This window comes from Sceloporus occidentalis, unplaced genomic scaffold (assembly GCF_023333645.1).
Source record: "Sceloporus occidentalis isolate IW3139 unplaced genomic scaffold, rSceOcc1.0.p SCAF_9, whole genome shotgun sequence".
Lineage (NCBI taxonomy): Eukaryota > Metazoa > Chordata > Lepidosauria > Squamata > Phrynosomatidae > Sceloporus > Sceloporus occidentalis.
Window position 1 is genome coordinate 36,924,152 of NW_028316989.1, and position 18,510 is coordinate 36,942,661.

At 39.6% G+C, this 18,510-nt stretch overlaps 1 protein-coding gene across 2 annotated transcripts in view; it reads left to right on the forward strand.

Annotated features, from left to right (window-relative positions):
- LOC149307279 (solute carrier family 12 member 1-like) overlaps positions 1-18,510 on the forward strand; it is a 59,985-nt gene that overhangs the window by 15,898 nt on the left and 25,577 nt on the right. For both annotated transcript variants that reach the window (XM_089537707.1, XM_089537708.1), the window contains exons 9-16: positions 1,086-1,170; positions 3,240-3,391; positions 4,874-4,981; positions 6,805-6,928; positions 11,379-11,480; positions 15,113-15,268; positions 16,443-16,542; positions 16,626-16,737. In XM_089537707.1, coding sequence (XP_089393833.1) covers positions 1,086-1,170; positions 3,240-3,391; positions 4,874-4,981; positions 6,805-6,928; positions 11,379-11,480; positions 15,113-15,268; positions 16,443-16,542; positions 16,626-16,737 — 939 coding nt within the window. The remainder of the gene's footprint in view (positions 1-1,085; positions 1,171-3,239; positions 3,392-4,873; positions 4,982-6,804; positions 6,929-11,378; positions 11,481-15,112; positions 15,269-16,442; positions 16,543-16,625; positions 16,738-18,510) is intronic.

Consider the following 18,510-nt stretch of genomic DNA (forward strand, 5'->3'; position numbering starts at 1 on the left):
GCTTTTTAAGGGCTCGTTCCCACTTACAGTATAGTCCAAATCCCGACCCAGCTCCGCTCTGCATTGATAATCGAATTCAAAAGGTCCCCCGTTCACATTATAAGCAGGTCTTTTTTTTACTGGGAGTGAAATCATTTTATTTTGCCCTGAATGTTGTCCTCATTTGCACCGTTCATCTGTCAGTCATCATGGCAGACAGCAGTGCAGGGAGTCAAGCAGCAGCGAGGCAAATAGCAACATTGCGGGGAGCCAGGCAGCACCAGGGCAAGCAGTGGCCAGCTTTGGAGGAATCGGGGTCAGGGGGTCTCTCCTTGGCTCCTCTTCTCCCTCCTTCCTTCCCTGAAGCAGGCTGGTTGAGCCTGGGGGATGAAGAGGAAGAAGGAGGCAGGAGGAGGAGGATGGCAACAGGGCAAGGCAGGTGAAGAGATTAAAGCGGAGACACACACACACACACACACATATATATATATAATTGCAAAATCAATAGATTGGTTCAGCAACAACTTGCAAGTAGTTGCTTTACCAATCTATTGATTTTGCAATTAGTTCTATTTAAAAAACAACAACCCAAAAAGGCAGCACTGGGGTGTGTGTGTGACATCTCTGGGGAGGGATAGGACACACATCCTTCTGCCCTTTGTCCTTGCTCTCAGAAAGAATTGATTCTTTTAACCTCAGTGTGAGGCAAAGACACTGCCCCCCAACAAATCTTGCCAAGTAAATACCCATGAGAGCACGATATGTCCAAGATTACCCAGTGGGTTTCCATGGTCAAGCAAGGATTTGAACCCTGGTTTCCAGAGTTGTAGTCCATCACTCAATCCACCACACCATGCTGACTCTATTGAAAGTGTAGAGTGGTATATTTGGGTGTCATCAGCAAATGGATAGCATTGCCCTCTACCCCCCAAATTCCTCCAGTTGATCTTTTCCAATATTAAATAGTACTTGGGATAGAATGGTACCTTGTGGTAAAATGCAAAATGTGGACTAACAACCCTGTCTATATATTAAGCACACATATTTCTTCATGTAAGAATTAATTGGTCTTTTGTATGCACGTGTGTGTGTGTGTGATATTCAAGGACCCACAAGATGCAATACCCAAAGGAACAATGTTGGCCATTCTGCTCACAACAATTGCTTATCTAGGTGTAGCAATCTGTGCAGGTGAGTAAGTATTGTATGTCTACCTTTTGGTCTGATGTCTTCATTATTACTGATAAGTGTGTGTTAAATATTGTGCTTAGATTATTATAGAATTATTTATTTTGCAGATTTGTAGAAGTAAATGTTTACTGGTTAAATAAAAATGCACAGTGAAAGTATCAGTCCTCGTTTAGAACTATGGAAATTTGGTTCATTGGTTAATTCACTAATGGTTAAAAGGATTCATGTTTTAGGAAAAATTCATATTCAAACAGTGCCAGGGTATCAAATGTTTGACCTCACTAGTTGACTAGATTGCATCAGGGCTTGGAATGTGGCAAACTACTAGAGTTCTTAGTGTACTGTATGAAAAATACTACCACAAAACAACTATTCTCCTTCAGGCTACTTCTTCCTGGTTTGTTCTTGCCAGTGTTTGGGTAATAGCACATGTGTTGTGCAATTTGTTAAGACGGAATAAACCAGTTCTGTTTCAAAGCCTGTCCATTGATCATATTTGGAATCAAGACCACCATCCACACCAATGTGGCTGCATCCACATTGCAGAAATAATCCAGTTTGGCACCACTTTAAATGCCATGGCTCAGTTCTGGCATTTGGAGTTTGCTGTTGCTCCAAAGCTCTCTGACAGAGAAGGCTAAATACCTCACAAGACTACAAACCCCAGATCTCCATAGCATTGAGCCATGGGGGCTAAAACAGTGTCAAACTGGATTATTTCTGCAGTGCAGATGCAGCCTGCAAGGTGAGATTGATCAGCTATTTCAGGGTCACCCAAAGCTGGGGTCTAGTATAGTTGAAAACTATAGCAAAAATAAATGTTTTCCAATCTTCAGTCACTGATGGCACTGGAAGATTGTGGCATTGCACAGTTGACCAGATAAAGTAAAAAAAAAGCCTGTCTTCTGGAGGCTGGCTTGGTCAACCCACAAGCTTTATATTGCCTACCAATTGAAGTGGCTGGTATTGCATTGCACCATTTCCCTTCTGTGCCTGGATTGACCATATGCTCATCCAGATAGCTGTCCCTTTCACACTACACAATTATAGCAATGTTTCCGTTTTAACTGCTATCTTTCCATCCTGTAGAATCCTGGGCCTTGCAGTTCAGAATTCTTAGCTAGAGACCTCTTGTGTTTCACCAAACTAGAAACTTTTAGATTCCATCCAATGTTGCCAAGATAGCTGAACTGGAATCATAGTGCTACAGCTGTGTCATACGAAAGGGCTCAGAGGTTTAGACTGTGCACACCTGATAACATGCCTTTGTGCCACCCATTGCACCAAACAGCTATCCAGACAGTTTTTAAAACCCAGATTGTGCTACACCAAGAAAATCTGCCATCACAAAGTATTCCATCACTCTCCATTTCTCATAGGAGTTTATCACACAGAGGGCAAATTGGTAAAATCCCATGGGAAAATGAGATATTAAAATCCGGGTGTTGTTTATCAGATGCGTTGGCATGAAAGAAAAATAATCCAAATGGAAAGCTCCTTTGTACTTTTGGAATTTAGCAAAAGTAAAAAGGAGCTGATTTTGATGACTTGGCATTCGGGTTATTTTCACAGTATTTCTCTTTCACACAAACATTGTCTGAAAAACATCCTGCAAATGTGGGTTTTTTCAACTTTCTGTTTGGGTTAATCCTGAAGGTTGTCTGAAAAACAACCTGCAAATGCAAATTGTTTTCAGTTTAAATTTAGTTTCTGAATAGGATTCCTGCCATGTGATAAACACCTTAGACTCAACAAATATTCCTTAACCTTAAGTAAACCCATGAAGTTTGAGTATTGGCAGCAGTCAATATCACACACCTTCCAGTTTGTTTGCTTGGCAGTGTAGACATGTAGAGGATGAATAACATCACTTCAAGGAATGGTGGTCTTATCTGGAAAGTATAAAACTAAGAAACAACTAAGAAAGTATAAAACATTACCCCCAAATAATAGAGGTTGGAAATACATGTAGAATATAACCAAGCCAAGATGTACTTGGTGTGGTAAAAATATTCTCCTGCTGTCACAAGGAAGAGAAATAATAATAATATGCAATTTTCCCCCCACAGCTGCTTGTGTTGTACGTGATGCTACTGGGAATATCAATGATACAGTTGTATCCGGAATGAATTGCAATGGATCATCTGCTTGTGCCCTAGGCTATGATTTCTCCAGCTGTAAAACCCAGACATGTGATTATGGGCTGATGAATAATTTCCAGGTTCTGAAGAGCTCTAATTATGCAATTTGTATAATCATATGTGTGTTGTACAACTGTGAAAGCTCTACACTATGTATAAGAACACATAAGCATGCAGTGGTGTGCATTGCCTCCTTTTTCAATATCTGTACTAACAGCATAGCTAAAATACATGAAGAGCAATCCTCAGCCATTGCTGTGAGTTAATGCAACCAGCCGATATTTTACATATCTGCTTATAGTTAGGAAACATAATGGTATTTTATGGAGGGCTACATAGTTTTATGATAGAACATGCACTTTACTTGCAGAATATCCCAGGTTCAATACTTGCAAGCCCTCAACTGTCCCAGTTTTGCAGGGACAATTTCAATTAATCCTCTTCATCCCACTTTTTCAGTTGCTTTTCAAATGTCCCCATTTCTCTCTCCTCCCACTTACATCCCTTGCCCTCAACTTACTTTAATTACTTTGTACTCAACTCAGCAGAGAGGAGACGAGAGAATGGGGGTAGACCTTTAAACTTCCCAGTAAAAGCAGGCAAAATCAAACTGTTGCAGCCATTCTTAGGACAGAGACAGACAGACCGAAAATGGCGGTCTGCAGGCACCCATTTTAACTCCAGAGGGACGCAACAGCCTCCAAACCATGCAACGTCCCTCTGGATAAAAAGAACCTGGGTTCTTTTGGCGGCACCTGAGTTACGTTGCAAGTGCACCACTGGTGCACTCGTGACGTAAGCAATGTGCAGCAATGTGCAGATGCTGCATGTCACTTACATAAAGATGGCAGCCCCCATCTGTCTTGGGCCTTAGTTTGTGTCCACTTCCTCATTAATAACTTTGATATTGTTTAGCCACACATGTCCTGGTATTCTATGTGAAATGTTAAAATCTTCATTTAAAAAAAAAACATGGTTTAACAAAAGTTAGCATCTTCAGTTATAAATCATGTGTTTATAGGGCAACACATCACCAGAGAGCATGAACTGGTCTATGCCTCATCTCAGTCACTTGTTACATTACCTCCAATAAGTTACTGATAGAAACTTGGCATAACTATACCATGGATGGAAGCCATTTTCTGAAAAATCCAGAGTGTGCATTTGAGATTAATATGCATGCAAGCTTCTCTTTGAAGGATAAGAAGATGTTTCACATTTAAATATATACTTAATTTACTTATTGTGACATCATCTTTTTAATATGATCCTGCTCTGGGTGAGATGGTTTGCAAAAGAAATTAAGAACATGACATTGGCAACTGGATAGGACTCAGTGTCAGAACCGTCTTCCCCATTACCAAGCAAATTGTTTTTCTTGATAACAAAAGTAATTTTCTCTGCTAGATACAGGCACATTGTGAAGTTTCTAATGGGTGACTTAAAAGATAAGAGAGAAGAATTGAGAAATGGGGGACTCAGGAGGATTTGTGGATTTCTTTCATACCCTTGCTTAAACAGGTTTCATGGCTTTCTTTTCTATGCTTGTTTCCCCCTCAAAGGTTATGAGCATGGTTTCAGGGTTTGGCCCCTTAATCACGGCTGGAATATTTTCTGCTACGCTTTCATCAGCACTCGCTTCACTTGTCAGTGCACCCAAGGTTTTCCAGGTACAACCAGTGCTATATTATTTCTTCTATATTTTTGTATAACTACGTAGTTAATATGTGTGCTTGACAAATCTGACACCTCCAAATTCCCTCTTTAATGCTAACACACTTTCAAAGGACAGTATGTCTGCACTGCAAAATTATAACAGTTTGCTACCAAGTTAACTCTCATGGCTACTTTCTATGGAATCTTGGGGTTTTGGTGAAGGATATGGAATTCTTTGCCAGAGAGCAATAGCCCACTCCCCCAAAACAATGGTTCCCAAAGTACTCATATAGAGTCTGTTTATGGCACACAATGAAATGAATTTAATCCCTAATCCCTCTATTTTGGACTCCCAAATAACTCTATATGCCAGGATTCCATAGGACAGCACTAGAATTGGAAAGTTGTGTGTGTGTGTGTGTGTGTACACACATGCATGTTAAGCCTATGCAAGGTTTTTTCTTCATTTTTTTTCTTTTGCAACCAGGGGGAACGATAATTTAAAGTCTGGTTGCTTTAAACCATTTGAGTTGAGCTCCAGGGGAAAATATGCTTCCTTCTGAATTATTTATTCAATTCTTCCTGGTGTCAAAATGTTTGTAATGGACGCTGTGCCACAGACAAATAAAATTATCTATCTATCTATCCATCTATCTATCTATCATAAGATGTTGTTGTTGTTGCATGTCTTCAAGTAATTTCTGATTTATGACAACCCTAAGGCAAACCTATTACAGAGTTTTCTTGACAAGATTTGTTCAGAGGGGGTTTGCCTTTGCCTCCCTCTGAGGCTGTGAGTGTGTGACTTGCCCAAGGTCACCCAATGGGTTTCCATGGCTGAACGGGGATTTGAACCCTAGTCTCCAGAATTATAGTCCAACACTCATACCATTACAGCATGCTGGCTCTTATCTATCTGCTCTCTTTCTCTCTCCCTTTTTATCTCGCTCTTTATGTTAAGCCTGTGGTTTGGTTAGGTTTTTGTTTTTCCTTTGCAACCAGGGGAAATGGTACTTTAAAGCCTGTGTGCTTTAAACCAGTTGACTTTCCTTGATATAACTTCATTTACCTCTTAGGAGATTATCACATTTACAAATAATGTGGATGCTCCCCAACTAGATACAGTTGCCTTTTGGGTTGCTACCAGGAATTATCACACTTAATTTGCCATTGCTGTCACCAGGTGGCTGCATCCCGAATCCCAGCTGTGCTTCGGAGGCCATTTTTCCAAGTCTGGAGTTTGCTGTTTTGGAAAAGCAGCCTCCAAAGCACAGCTGGGACCCGGGATGCAGCCAGGATGCAGCTACCTGGTGCAGCGGAGGCAAATTGCCTCCTCACCTTCCCTCCTCACCTTCCCTCCCTCATAATGTGGTAGTTGAATGGCGATCCTTACATTATTCAGAGCAATCTAATTTTGTCACATTGTAGTTTGTAGTTGCTTCTCATACCACTCTATACTGATAATGTTTGAAGCGTTGTTGTGTGGAAGAAGTGAAAGGGAGGCATGTACATTGCTTTGAGTAGTTTGTGTTTAAGTAACTCAGCAGGACTGGGAGTCATTCTCAGTCGGCTCAGGCAAAAGAAAATTGTTGCAGCCTCTCCAACAATGTATGTGCTTCCTCATTAATAATTTTTGCCATCTTAACCACACACTGATGTTGCCTGGCCACACATGTCCCAGTTTTCATCTGTGAAATGTAGCTGGGTATGTCAGACCAATGTGGATAACTGCACAATGTGGGTACCTTACAATAGAAGAGACTGTTCATCATTACACTTCAGTCCTTTCCTTTTCCCTGTCTCTAATTTGTGACCTTTTGTTCTGTTCTTTTGACAGGCGTTGTGCAAGGATAACATCTACCGAGCCCTTCACTTTTTTGCCAAAGGATATGGGAAAAACAATGAGCCAATTAGAGGATATGTCCTTACTTTCTTCATTGCCATGGCCTTTATTTTGATTGGTGCGTATGTCACAAATATCACTGATCACCAATAACCTCCTTTAAAAAAACATTCTATGACCATCCCAACCTATTCTCCAATGATTTTTCTGGTTTTAGGAAAGACTGCTATTCCAAATGTTAAGGTATACATTAAAAAAAAATAATACTGGTACAGTACATTGCTAAGATGGTGAAAGATATTAAAATGGGGGGGGATTCTTGTCACTAATCATTCATAAGAACAAATAAAAACTTGTTCACAACAATGGCAACTAATAAGATTTATTTCACCTATTGGAAAATGCTGTGTCTCTTCTTCAGGAGTGATCTATAAATAATTTAATAAAATAAATAAAAATGTATGATAGACATATAACACAGTTACAGAGTGCCATCCAAAACAAGCTTTTTCTAGTTCTTTCATATTTCACAATTTTTAAAAAATTATTCTTATCAATATTGTGTGATCTCACTGGCATCAAATGCCATTTCCATATCAATTTATAATAATTTTCTTTGAACCATAACGATACATTCTTCAAATGTCTTTGTTCCCAAATTCTATCCCATTCCTTATCACATATTTTACAACCTAGTTCTTCTTCCCGTATTCCTCTCAAAATAGATAAAATAATAAGAAGTGTTGGAGATGTCGTAACGGTAGAGGTTCATATTTGCACATGTGGTGGAATTGTCCAATAACTGAGAAATTTTGGTCAATGATAACATCATAATATGAAAAAAAATGTTAAATATAGAATATGAAATGGACCCAGAATTCTATCTTTTAAATATAACCTCAGTATTAGGCGAGAAAGGAGAAAGGAAGTACTGGAGGATTGGTCTATATCTAATAACAGCAGCCAGATTGATAGTGGCTAGAAACTGGAAATCCCCAAACACCCCAAGAATAGAAGATTGGAAAAATAAAATATATGAAATGAAGGAACTAGATAGGTTAACAGCAATACTAAACAAAAAGGACATAGATAAGTGGGGGAAAGAATGGTCTGCAGTCACATACAAATTACAAATTGAATAGAGAATTAAAAATTAGTGGAGACGAATTTAAAGATGTATATAGAATTGATTACTGGGTTTAGTTATCTAGATCTATAAATAATAGAAAATTGATTAAATTGACTAAATTTGGTTTAAAATTAAGACAACCCATAGGGGTTTTTTGAATAGCATTTGAATTGGATGGACTAAGTTTGGAGAAATAAGGAAGTTAATAGGATTTGCAAAAGTTTAGACAAAAGGAAGAAATGTAAAGATGATGGGGGGAGAATGCTGCATCACTTTGTTTACACAGAAGTTTCTAGCTAATTGTGCTGGTGGCAACACATGTCCATCTGAACTGAGACCAAATGATACCCATCCATACATTCCCATGGAGCAAAAACTCTCCATAATAACAGTTAGGCTGCATCTGCTCAGCAGAAATAATCCAGTTGCTGTGGCATCAGAGCTCTCTCACAGAGAAGGCTAAATGTCTCAGAAAACTACAATTCCCAGAATTCCATAGCATTGAGCCATGACCGTTAAAGTGGTAACAAGCTGGATTATTTCTGCAGTGCAGATGCAGCCCTAGTGATCTATATGATCAATAAGGTTTGCCACAGTGAGGATTTGGTCCAAGATTCTGGTCCATGCGCTAGTGGTTTCACGACTGGATTATTGTAATCTTCTTTTGACGGGGCTTCCTCTTTCCCACCCTCATCCTCTCATTTCTATTCAACATTAAATTGCTCCTTTAAAGTTTGGATTAAAACCCGGAAAAGATTGACTGCCTAATGGAAATGGAAGGATACATCAACCACTACGAATCCTAATTAAGAAACCAGCGAGCAAAAAGGAAAACAATGGCCCCAATGAAACTATACTGTGAAATATATTAATTTCATGTAGACTGTTAATGATAAGGACTTCTGTATTACTTCATATCTAATGCAAGCATAGATTGTGCCAAAATTTTCATTATACTGTACTAACAGAAAAAGGGCCCATGCTAACAGGTAAATAGAATGGAAAAAGAGAACCCAAGGAAGTTTTTGTTCTTTTCAAGGCTTTTTTGGATTTCCCCCCCTGTATGTCAGAATCACTCAGTATCTACAGTTACATATGTCTTGCTGAGTACCTTAAGAAATCAAGCAATTGCCCTTCAAGGCACTTTCTCCAATGTTTTTCAATGTAGCATCAAATTTAGACTCTTTCCCCCCTTTTTCTTTCCTTCCTTTTTTTGTAAGGTGCCTACATAAATCAAAGGCCTGCTGTTCCAAACCATTAATGCAGTGAATTCTACCTCTCTTCATAATAGGTTCATAGTATAGATCCCTGGGAGATTTCAGATACTGTCTTCTGCATTTTATCATAGCCGATTTCTGCTTCTGATGTTTAACTTTGTAGACAGTTTTATGTTTTGAATACACAATGCTTTGTCACTGTACAAAAAAAGGCTTTTTGGTTTGGGTGCATACCATGTCTTTGTCTTTTTCATTTCTATGGAGCTCTATAGAGCCCTAAGAAAAGGCCTTAAAAATCCTTTTGAATTTAGGAAGGGCATTGCATGTACTATTATACTGGCACAAAGTGTTTCTGCCCAGATTGAAAGTTGAATCACAGTGATGATTTATTTATGACACCCTCTTCTCTCTCAGAGAGAAACAGATAGCTCTTAGCACAGGGTGATAGGGACTGCCATCCCTTGTAATCTCACAATCGCCAGAGTTTTTTAGAGTGAATTTGTGATATAATGGTGTAAAACCAATCTTTTGGTCGTGTACCAAAGTGTGTCCTTAACCTAAAACAGGGAAGTAATTTCTTCAGCCAATATTTAACTTAATGGTAACATTGCACCTAGTACTTAAGAACCAAGTCCTTGAGAAGAATTGGGATCATCTTTCTTTATAAACCTAACATGATTTAACAAAACTATTTCTGGATTTCCAAAACAGCACATTTATAGACGCAGCTCATCTTCCCTTCACCCGATCTAAAACCTATAAAAATAAGTCCTTTTTTTTTAAACTTTTGCTGCTAACTGATAGAGACAGCAGATACACAGCTATGCAAATTCCTACATTCTTATTTTTGCAGTTTATGATCAACGTGCACTTTTATTTCATCCATCAGACAAACATTATACACTTGAACGTGATAAAAATGGACCAAGAAAAATCAGCTAGCAGTATCTTGTCCCATGTCTTAATTTTTTGGTTGACTTAATGTAAATGTAGTATTTGGTCTTTAAAAAGTGGTTGCTTGAGTAGCAGTACTTTTCAGGGCATCAGTAAAGAAATGTGCTATCTGTGAAGTTCATTCCCTCATATTATTGAAAAATAATAGAATCCAGTGGCATCATGCAAAGGGATTTTATAGCACCAATAAGACTAACTGAGGCCCTGTACAAATGGGTGTTTTGTGGAGTCCTGTGTCCAATTCTAGAGTTTGGGAGACTGCACGCACCCGAACCTCAGTATGTGCCGGCAGCGCCATAATGGCAACCTCCAATCCACATGGGGGCCACCATGATGACGATGACGATGCACAGCATCCGGACATCACTTCCAGGAAGTGGCATCATGGCGGCGCCCTTTCCTCTTTATGGCCCCGCAAAAAAGAAGCCTCTCTAGGCAGATGCAAAGTTAATCAGATTATGAAGTACATCTGCTTCTTGGTCTGGTTTATGCCATGGCCTTAAAAAAAGATCTCATCAGGGCTGGTCCAGGATAGTTTCAGCTGGAGGTCTCCTCAAGTCACGGTGTACAGTAGCAGTCAAGTAGGGTTACTATAAATCTCATTTTTCAGGACATGTAATCTTTTTCAGAACTAAAATTCCTGTATGGCTGGATTTTTTAAATGTTTGTATCTAGACTGGAGGATGCAGGCACATCTGCATTGTCTGTTGGACTAAGTAATCTGAGGAGTGGTGGCTTATTTTACAACTGTGTAGAGGTTATAGAGTATTTACAGTGAGAGTCATCATAGAAATCAGTGTTTTGAAGTAATCAGTCAGTAAATTTGTCCTCTTTTTTGCTTTTCAAAATGTGGCAACCCTAATTCAAGGACGGTCAGGTTATTTCAGCACTGGATGCAGACAATGCCACCTGCAATAAAAAGGAAATAATAATAAATTAAATAACGTACTATTACAATCGCCCCTCCCAACTCTCAGGAGACCTGTTCAAGACCCTCCCTCCGTGAAAATGGCGACTCGCACATATGTGAGTCCCATAGAGAATAATGGTGTGTGCTTGGGTACACACCCCCATTTTAAAAATAGTGGCTCATCCCTCCCGTGAAGAACGAGATTGAGGACTCCAAAGTCCACACATATGGAGGGATGAATGTAGTTGCCTTTTTGTAACATCCAAAATTAGTGGAGGCAGCCACTAGATTCCACTCTGAACTGATTACCTTCAGACAGACATGCAACTAACCTCTGTTTTGTCTTCCTTTCTTACAGCTGAGCTGAATACCATTGCTCCCATCATCTCCAACTTTTTCTTGGCTTCATATGCTCTTATCAATTTCTCGTGTTTCCATGCATCATATGCAAAATCTCCAGGTTAGCTTTTCAATTCCTATTTTCAGTTACATCTATTAGGTATGGGCTAGCTTATTCATCAAAGCATATGGGCTGTCAGGAGAAAGCAGTGTTGAGATCCTTAAAGCTAACATTAGGGCCTGAACAGAAGGCCAGCTGCTTTGTGTCACTTTGGAGGTATGCTGGTTAAATGACACATGCATCTTAAGAGGCCATGAGCTGTGCCAAAGCTGCACTTTAGTCTTTAAGATTGGAGCGTGGCTTTGGCATGGCTTGTGGCCTCTTAGGACTCATACAGCATTTAAACAGCATACATCCAAAGTCACCCAAAGCAGCTTTGTCTTGGCCTGTCTGTTCGGGCCCATTATAGTGTGATCTTTATGCCTCTAGTACAGTCTGCCCTTGCCATACGCAGGGGATCCATTCTGGACCACCACCACCTGCGTAAGGTAAATTTCGCATATGCTAGAGTCCTAGTGATTACAATGGCGGTATGCCATTCTGTCCCTCATCACTCACTGTTCATAGAAGCTTAAATCCACATACGGCGAGGGCATGTATGCTGAGGGCGAACTGTATATGCCACACAGCCAACCAACAAAACTCTTTGTAGAGGCCCTTAGTACTACTGAGTACTCTCTGAAAAGGCACTACAGAAAACATCTGATGTGTTTTATTTATTATTTGTTTTGTGCACACATTGTATCAATTTCTTTTCCTCTCAAAAGGTGTACAGACAATACCCAATTAATTCCCACTTTTATTTTTTAAATACCCTTTTCGCCTCCTGACATTATTGCATTGCATAAGACTCTGAATATAAAGTGTGTTTTATTTCTAAAGAGGCTACCTGTTATAGTGTGGCAAAAGGTTTAGTGGGCAATAACTCTTTCATGAAAGGCATGGAATTGAGTGAGAATGCAGTAAGTAGGTATCAGGGCCACACAACCTACAATCTACTAAATCAAACAGACTACTAGTCAGGTTTTTTGACCTGTCAAGGGCTTGAAAATGCTCCCTTTGTTGGATTTCCTAATCGCTTTTCTAGCCTAATGATGCTCCACATTACAAATGAAGTATCCTTAAAAACAAGGCAGTGAACATTACAAACAAAAAACTGCTCTGCCAAATCTAGCCAGGTATGAAGTCAGTTGGGAGACCACTATAAGAGCTGGTGGATTGTAACTGCTATTGTCAGTAACAAGTTGCACAAGCAAAGCAAATACAAATGGGTTACAACATGAGTGTACAGGCTTCAGACTTGTGAGGTCAGCTTCCTTTGTTACTAGAAGGACCCTGGGATTCATCAACCACAGCCTGATTCAAAAGACATAGAGGGCCTGAACAGACAGCCAAGACAAAGCTGCTTCAGGTCACTTTGCAGGTATGCTGTTTAAATGTCACACACATCTTAAGAGGAAAGAAGCTGTGCCAAAGCTGCGCTCCAGTCCTTAGGACTAGAGCATGGCTTTGGTGCAGCTTCCGGACTCTTTGGACGCATGCATCATTTAAACAGCATACTTCCAAAGTGGCCCAAAGAAGCTTTACTTTGGCCTGTCTGTTCAGGCCCAGAGTTACTATTAGAATCATAGTTCTGTAACTGTGAGGTGTAAAACGGCCCCTCAACTGATAACATAAACATCAACGTGTGCCAACCAACAAAAAAACAATGGCACCTTTTCATTTCAAATTGAGGCTTGAAAATCAAAGAAACATAAATCTAAAGGATGGCCTTTTTATTAGACATTGGAAGTGAAATATATAGTATAAAACAGAAAGGAATGAATATAACCATATTTTTCGTTTGTTTGTTTGTTTTTTTCACAGTTCAGCACAATTCTAGTCTTTTTACCAGTGGCATAGTGGTTTGAGTGTTGGACTGTGGAGATTTTCAGATGAGGGGGGGATTGTACAACATAATTTTGCAATCGCACTTTTTCTACATCTGAAAATCTCCTAAGACTCTGGAGACCTGGGTTCGAATCCCATTTGGCCATGCAACCCACTGGGTAATCTTGAGCAAGTTACATGCTTTCAGCCTCAGGAGAAGCAATGGCAAAACCTCTCCTGAACAAATCTTGCCAAGAAAATGCCTTGATAGGTTCATCTTAGGGTCACCATAAGTTGGAAATGACTTGAAGGCACACAACACAACACACACACACACACACACACACACACACACACAGATCACACAATTCTTCAATTATGAAATATCATGTTTTTAATCAATTGAATGTATATGATTATCTCAGGAAAAATAATAGCAATAACAGTGTTTTAATAAGCGAAAGCTGCCTTTCATTCATAGAAGGGGCAGTCATCATTTTAGATTTTCAATACAGCAATGCACTGAAACCAAAAATAGCCTCCAAAAATAGCCTTTATTCAGAGCTCCTACTGACTCATCCACTAGAGCCAGTTTAAATCTTGCCGTCTTATTTATCTACTCAAAGCCATGGCAACATTTTCTTGCTGCAAATCACTCAGTCCCCCACATGGAGATATTTATTTCAAATGCAAAGAAACAACCCTCTTATTTCCAGCATGGACAAAACCACAGCGACTAGCATAAATATATATATTAACACAGTTGCCATCAGTTTTCAAGCTGCTGCCTGATCAGAGGGCAGGTGTAAAACGACAAGCTTCCTCTAATTATCTGCAGAGCCGAACAATTGCAGATCAGATCAACAGCAGCAGGGACCTCGGTACCAATTACTATATACACCGTATGTATATAGTATACATACTGTAACATAGATTAGGATATTGTGATTACTTAAGGGTTGGATTATTAAAAAGGTATACCCATTTCACCTTTACTGCTTGATTAGTTCAGCTAGTGGTACCTGCCCATACCATCAGTGAAAAATGCTTTACTAACACCAGACATAAAAAGACTGAAAACATTCTGTACAGCAGTATGTGTCATTCCTGTATTAATAAGGTAATTATTAGGCTAATTCTTATTAGGACTATTGAATCTTGCCTTAAATCACAGAGATATGATTCCCTCATACTCATTTATTTAGGAGAGCCAGCATGATGTAGTGGTTTGAGCACTGGACTACAACTCTGCAGACCAGACTTGTGCTCAGCCATGAAAACCTACTTGGGTGACCTTGGGCAAGTTATACTCTCTCAGTCTCAAGGGAAGGCAAAAGCAAACCCCCACTGAACAAATCTTGCCAAGAAAACCTTGCGATAGGTTCACCTTGGGGTTGCCATAAGTCAGAAAGGGCTTGAAGGCACACAACAGCAGTAGAGTCCATACCCCCCAGCATTTTACAGTTGAAAACCAGGACATGTGTAGACAAGTGACATTAGTGTGTGTTCAAGATGACAAAACATATTAATGAGAAAGAATGCACATTGAGCTTTTGCCCCTTTTCTATCCTCTCCTTCTTCCGTATTAAGTTAATTGAGTGCATTTATTTTTATTTTTTGCATTTTGAACTCAGTTTGCAGCATTTGTAGTAAGCAGAGTACAAAGAGAGGAAGTGGGAAGTGACCCCATCCTTCTTGGCATATTCATGTTCAGCTCCAATGTCCAATCAGGACTACACTGTATCTGATAATATGATGGACACCAGTTCAACTTTCTTCATCCTCCATATTTCTGAGGTGCCTACTTGTTTTTACCTCTGTAGGTTGGAGACCTGCTTTCAGATATTACAACATGTGGGTGTCTCTTTTTGGAGCTGTGCTATGCTGTGCCGTCATGTTTGTCATCAACTGGTGGGCGGCTGTCATCACTTATGCGATCGAGCTGTTTCTTTATATTTATGTGACATACAAGAAGCCAGGTAAAGCAGGCACCGGTCAGAGAATATTTTAAAAATATATATGTTAGAAGGAGTGGTCCAGGGTATAAACTTCAAAAACTGCTGAGTTTTATGGGGAAGAGGGAATTCCTACTATCAGATGGTGGTTGTTTGTTCTTATGAGTGAGTTCTTTCACTGCTAGTATTTTTGTTGTGAAAAATTGAAGCTGTATCTTTCAATGAGAACTGGGTAGATCTGTGTTTTACTTCCATCTCACCCCACTCTAATCTTTTTCTTCCCCCTAGGTGCTCTTAATATAAGCCCAATGAAAAGTTGTTGCTGTTTTTTAAAGCACACACAGGCACCCTCCAAAACTATTTGGCAATATTATTCACACCTGCCTCAGATTGTTCTTAATTGTGCTTTCATTTGGCACACATATTCACTCTCTCCTGCTAGGATAATCTCTGGGGAAAGAACTCAGCAACAGGTGCAGGTAGTGGCTCCCATGTCAGTTCACTGACTCTAAACATGTATCAGGGGCCTGTTCACACTACACTATTATATGATTCTATGATTCTATTTTAACTATGGAATCTGTGCATTTGGAGTTTAGGGAGGCATTTGATTGCTCTGGGTAAGAATTCTAAATGCCCATCCCTGAACAGCAAATCCCTGGATCCCATAGGACAGAAGTTAAACTGGAATCATAGCACTGTAATTCTGTAGTGGGAATGGAGCCCTGATCATAAAGCTCTTATGAGAATCATCATCTGCTAAGATCACCTGTTCTTGAGTGCACTGATGACCGCTCAAAGAACTACAATCATAGGTATACAACCTGACCTTCTACATAAACCCTTCAGTGGGGTTTATATCCAAGGAAAGGGGTATAGTTATGCAGCCTGTGTTTAGCATCTCACATACGAAAGGGAAAATTCTTCCTATGGCTATGTCTTACTGCTTCCTTCTAATACTCAGTGGTCAACTTCTATTGAGAAGGCAGACTGCAACTCCAGAAATTTCGGAGAATTGTCCTTGAAAAAGGCCAAAACATGTGGGGTTTTAAAGAAATACAAGTATTTGACTATTGTATAACACGCGGGACTTTGTCTCCTTTCATTCTTCCACTATATCGTATTTTTAAAAAATACACAGGCAGTTACTGTAAAATAATGGTAATGAGCTGTTTTCTCCTCCTCTCTTTGACAACAGAGGTAAATTGGGGATCATCCTCACAGGCACTCTACTATGTTAATGCCATTGACACAGCACTAGAATTAACAACAGTGGATGACCACGTGAAAAACTTCAGGTAAGGTCTCCATGAAATTGATCCAAAGTTTGCTCTGCAGGAACAAAATGTAACATTTTATTTATCCCTTTCCACTTTCACAGGCCTCAGTGCATAGTATTAACGGGGGGACCCATGACAAGACCAGCTTTGTTGGATCTTGCACATTCGTTTACAAAGAACAATGGTCTCTGCATCTGTTGTGAAGTATACACAGTGAGTAAGCATGATAAGCATGTGCTTTCCACAAAATGGCTTCTCCGCTCTGAAGGCAACTTGATATTTCAGCTGCTCCCTATGGACAAAAAATCCACACCAAGTTATTTGCCTCCACATTATCACAAAATATTACCAGAGGTTATCTGCAAAAGCATGTAAAAGAAAATGCATGGACCTAGCCTATGCATGTTATCAAGCATAACTGATCTAATGTGTGGATGCCGTTTTAGGTGGCGGTGATGGTTATTTTATTAATTTATATCCCGCCTTTCTTCCAATAATGGGACACAAGGAGGCTTACAACATATTTAAAAACAAAACAGTAGTCCATACAATTTTCTTTTATTTAATTGAAATCATTTGCTTTCAGGTTCAGGCTTCCAAAGCAAATGAATAATATGCCCAATGCTAACAACAATCCATAAATTACTGCATTTTAAATAGAAGTGATAATATGCCACAAACAGCACAAGGCAAAGATGATACAGTTTAGCAGTAGGGGGAAAAAATCAACAGAAGAGACCACTAAATTTCAACAGATCTTTAAAAATTCTCAGAAGTAGGGCCACGTCAATGTGTGTGTGTATATATATTGAATTTATTTATACATTGTCTTTCTGCCAAAGCACTTAAGGCAATTGGCTATTTTAAAATGCTAGACAATTGTTTTTTTGTTTAAATTGTTCTTTACTGTTGATTTTGGGAGCTCATGGTATGAACTCCACAGCTAGTTCTTCCTGCTTCTATCCTCCTTTAGGACATAAGTGTCTTAGGTAGACTAACATAAGATGAGGAAAGGCTGCCCAGCATTTTTTTTTCAGACCTGCTGATGGTCCCTTCAGAAACTGATGGCATAAATTCCCTGGTGTAGGCTTCTCCTCCATGTGTTTCCCATAGCTCACAATGTTACAGGCCAGATATATTCAGCTGTCAACTTCTTTGCCTGTTCATATAACTTTAAATGATGGAATTTACCCTAGTATAGCCTATGGTTTGTAAGATAAATGGCATACAAACTAATACAGGCAATTAGATCAGTGAGAATGCTTGCCTCCATCAGTCAGAATCATTAAGGAACTGGCTACAGTCTGGGATAAATGCCAGATGCTTTGGAATGCAAACAAAGGTAAGAAACAACGTGAAGTTGAAGGCTTTCATTGCCGGCATCCATAGTTTTTTGTGGGTTTTTTGGGCTATGTGGCCATGTTCTAGAAGAGTTTATTCCCGACGTTTCACCAGCATCTGTACCTGACATCTTCCAGCCACAGATGCTGGAGAAACATCAGGAATAAACTCTTCTAGAACATGGCCACATAGCCTGAAAAACCCACAAAAATACTAAAGGTAAGAAACACTTCTACAACTGTAAGCAAGAGAGGAAGACAGTCAGTAGGGCAATTATCACACTGAGCCTTACTGTCCCTAAAATGTGGCTAAATCGTCCATAAAGTGCACAAGTGTAATAGCCAGTCGCACTTGCCTCCCATGGTTTACAGCTCTAGAAAACCTGGGCTCTCTTTTCTCTTCCCACTGAGCTTCACTCCACTCACATCATTTCCTTGGTGGTTTAAAGGGACACAGGCAAACACCACTGTCTGTTTCTGCCAAAAGGTAGATGTTTGGGGAACAGTAATGTCACCACCTTTAGGCTCACCTTCTATCTCCCCCAGTTGCACCCCATCTCAGTTACTTTCTGATTAGGCATGTATTCACCTGTGGACTAATAATTCCATGAATTATTTTGTATTGCACATTGACTTGTAAAGTATC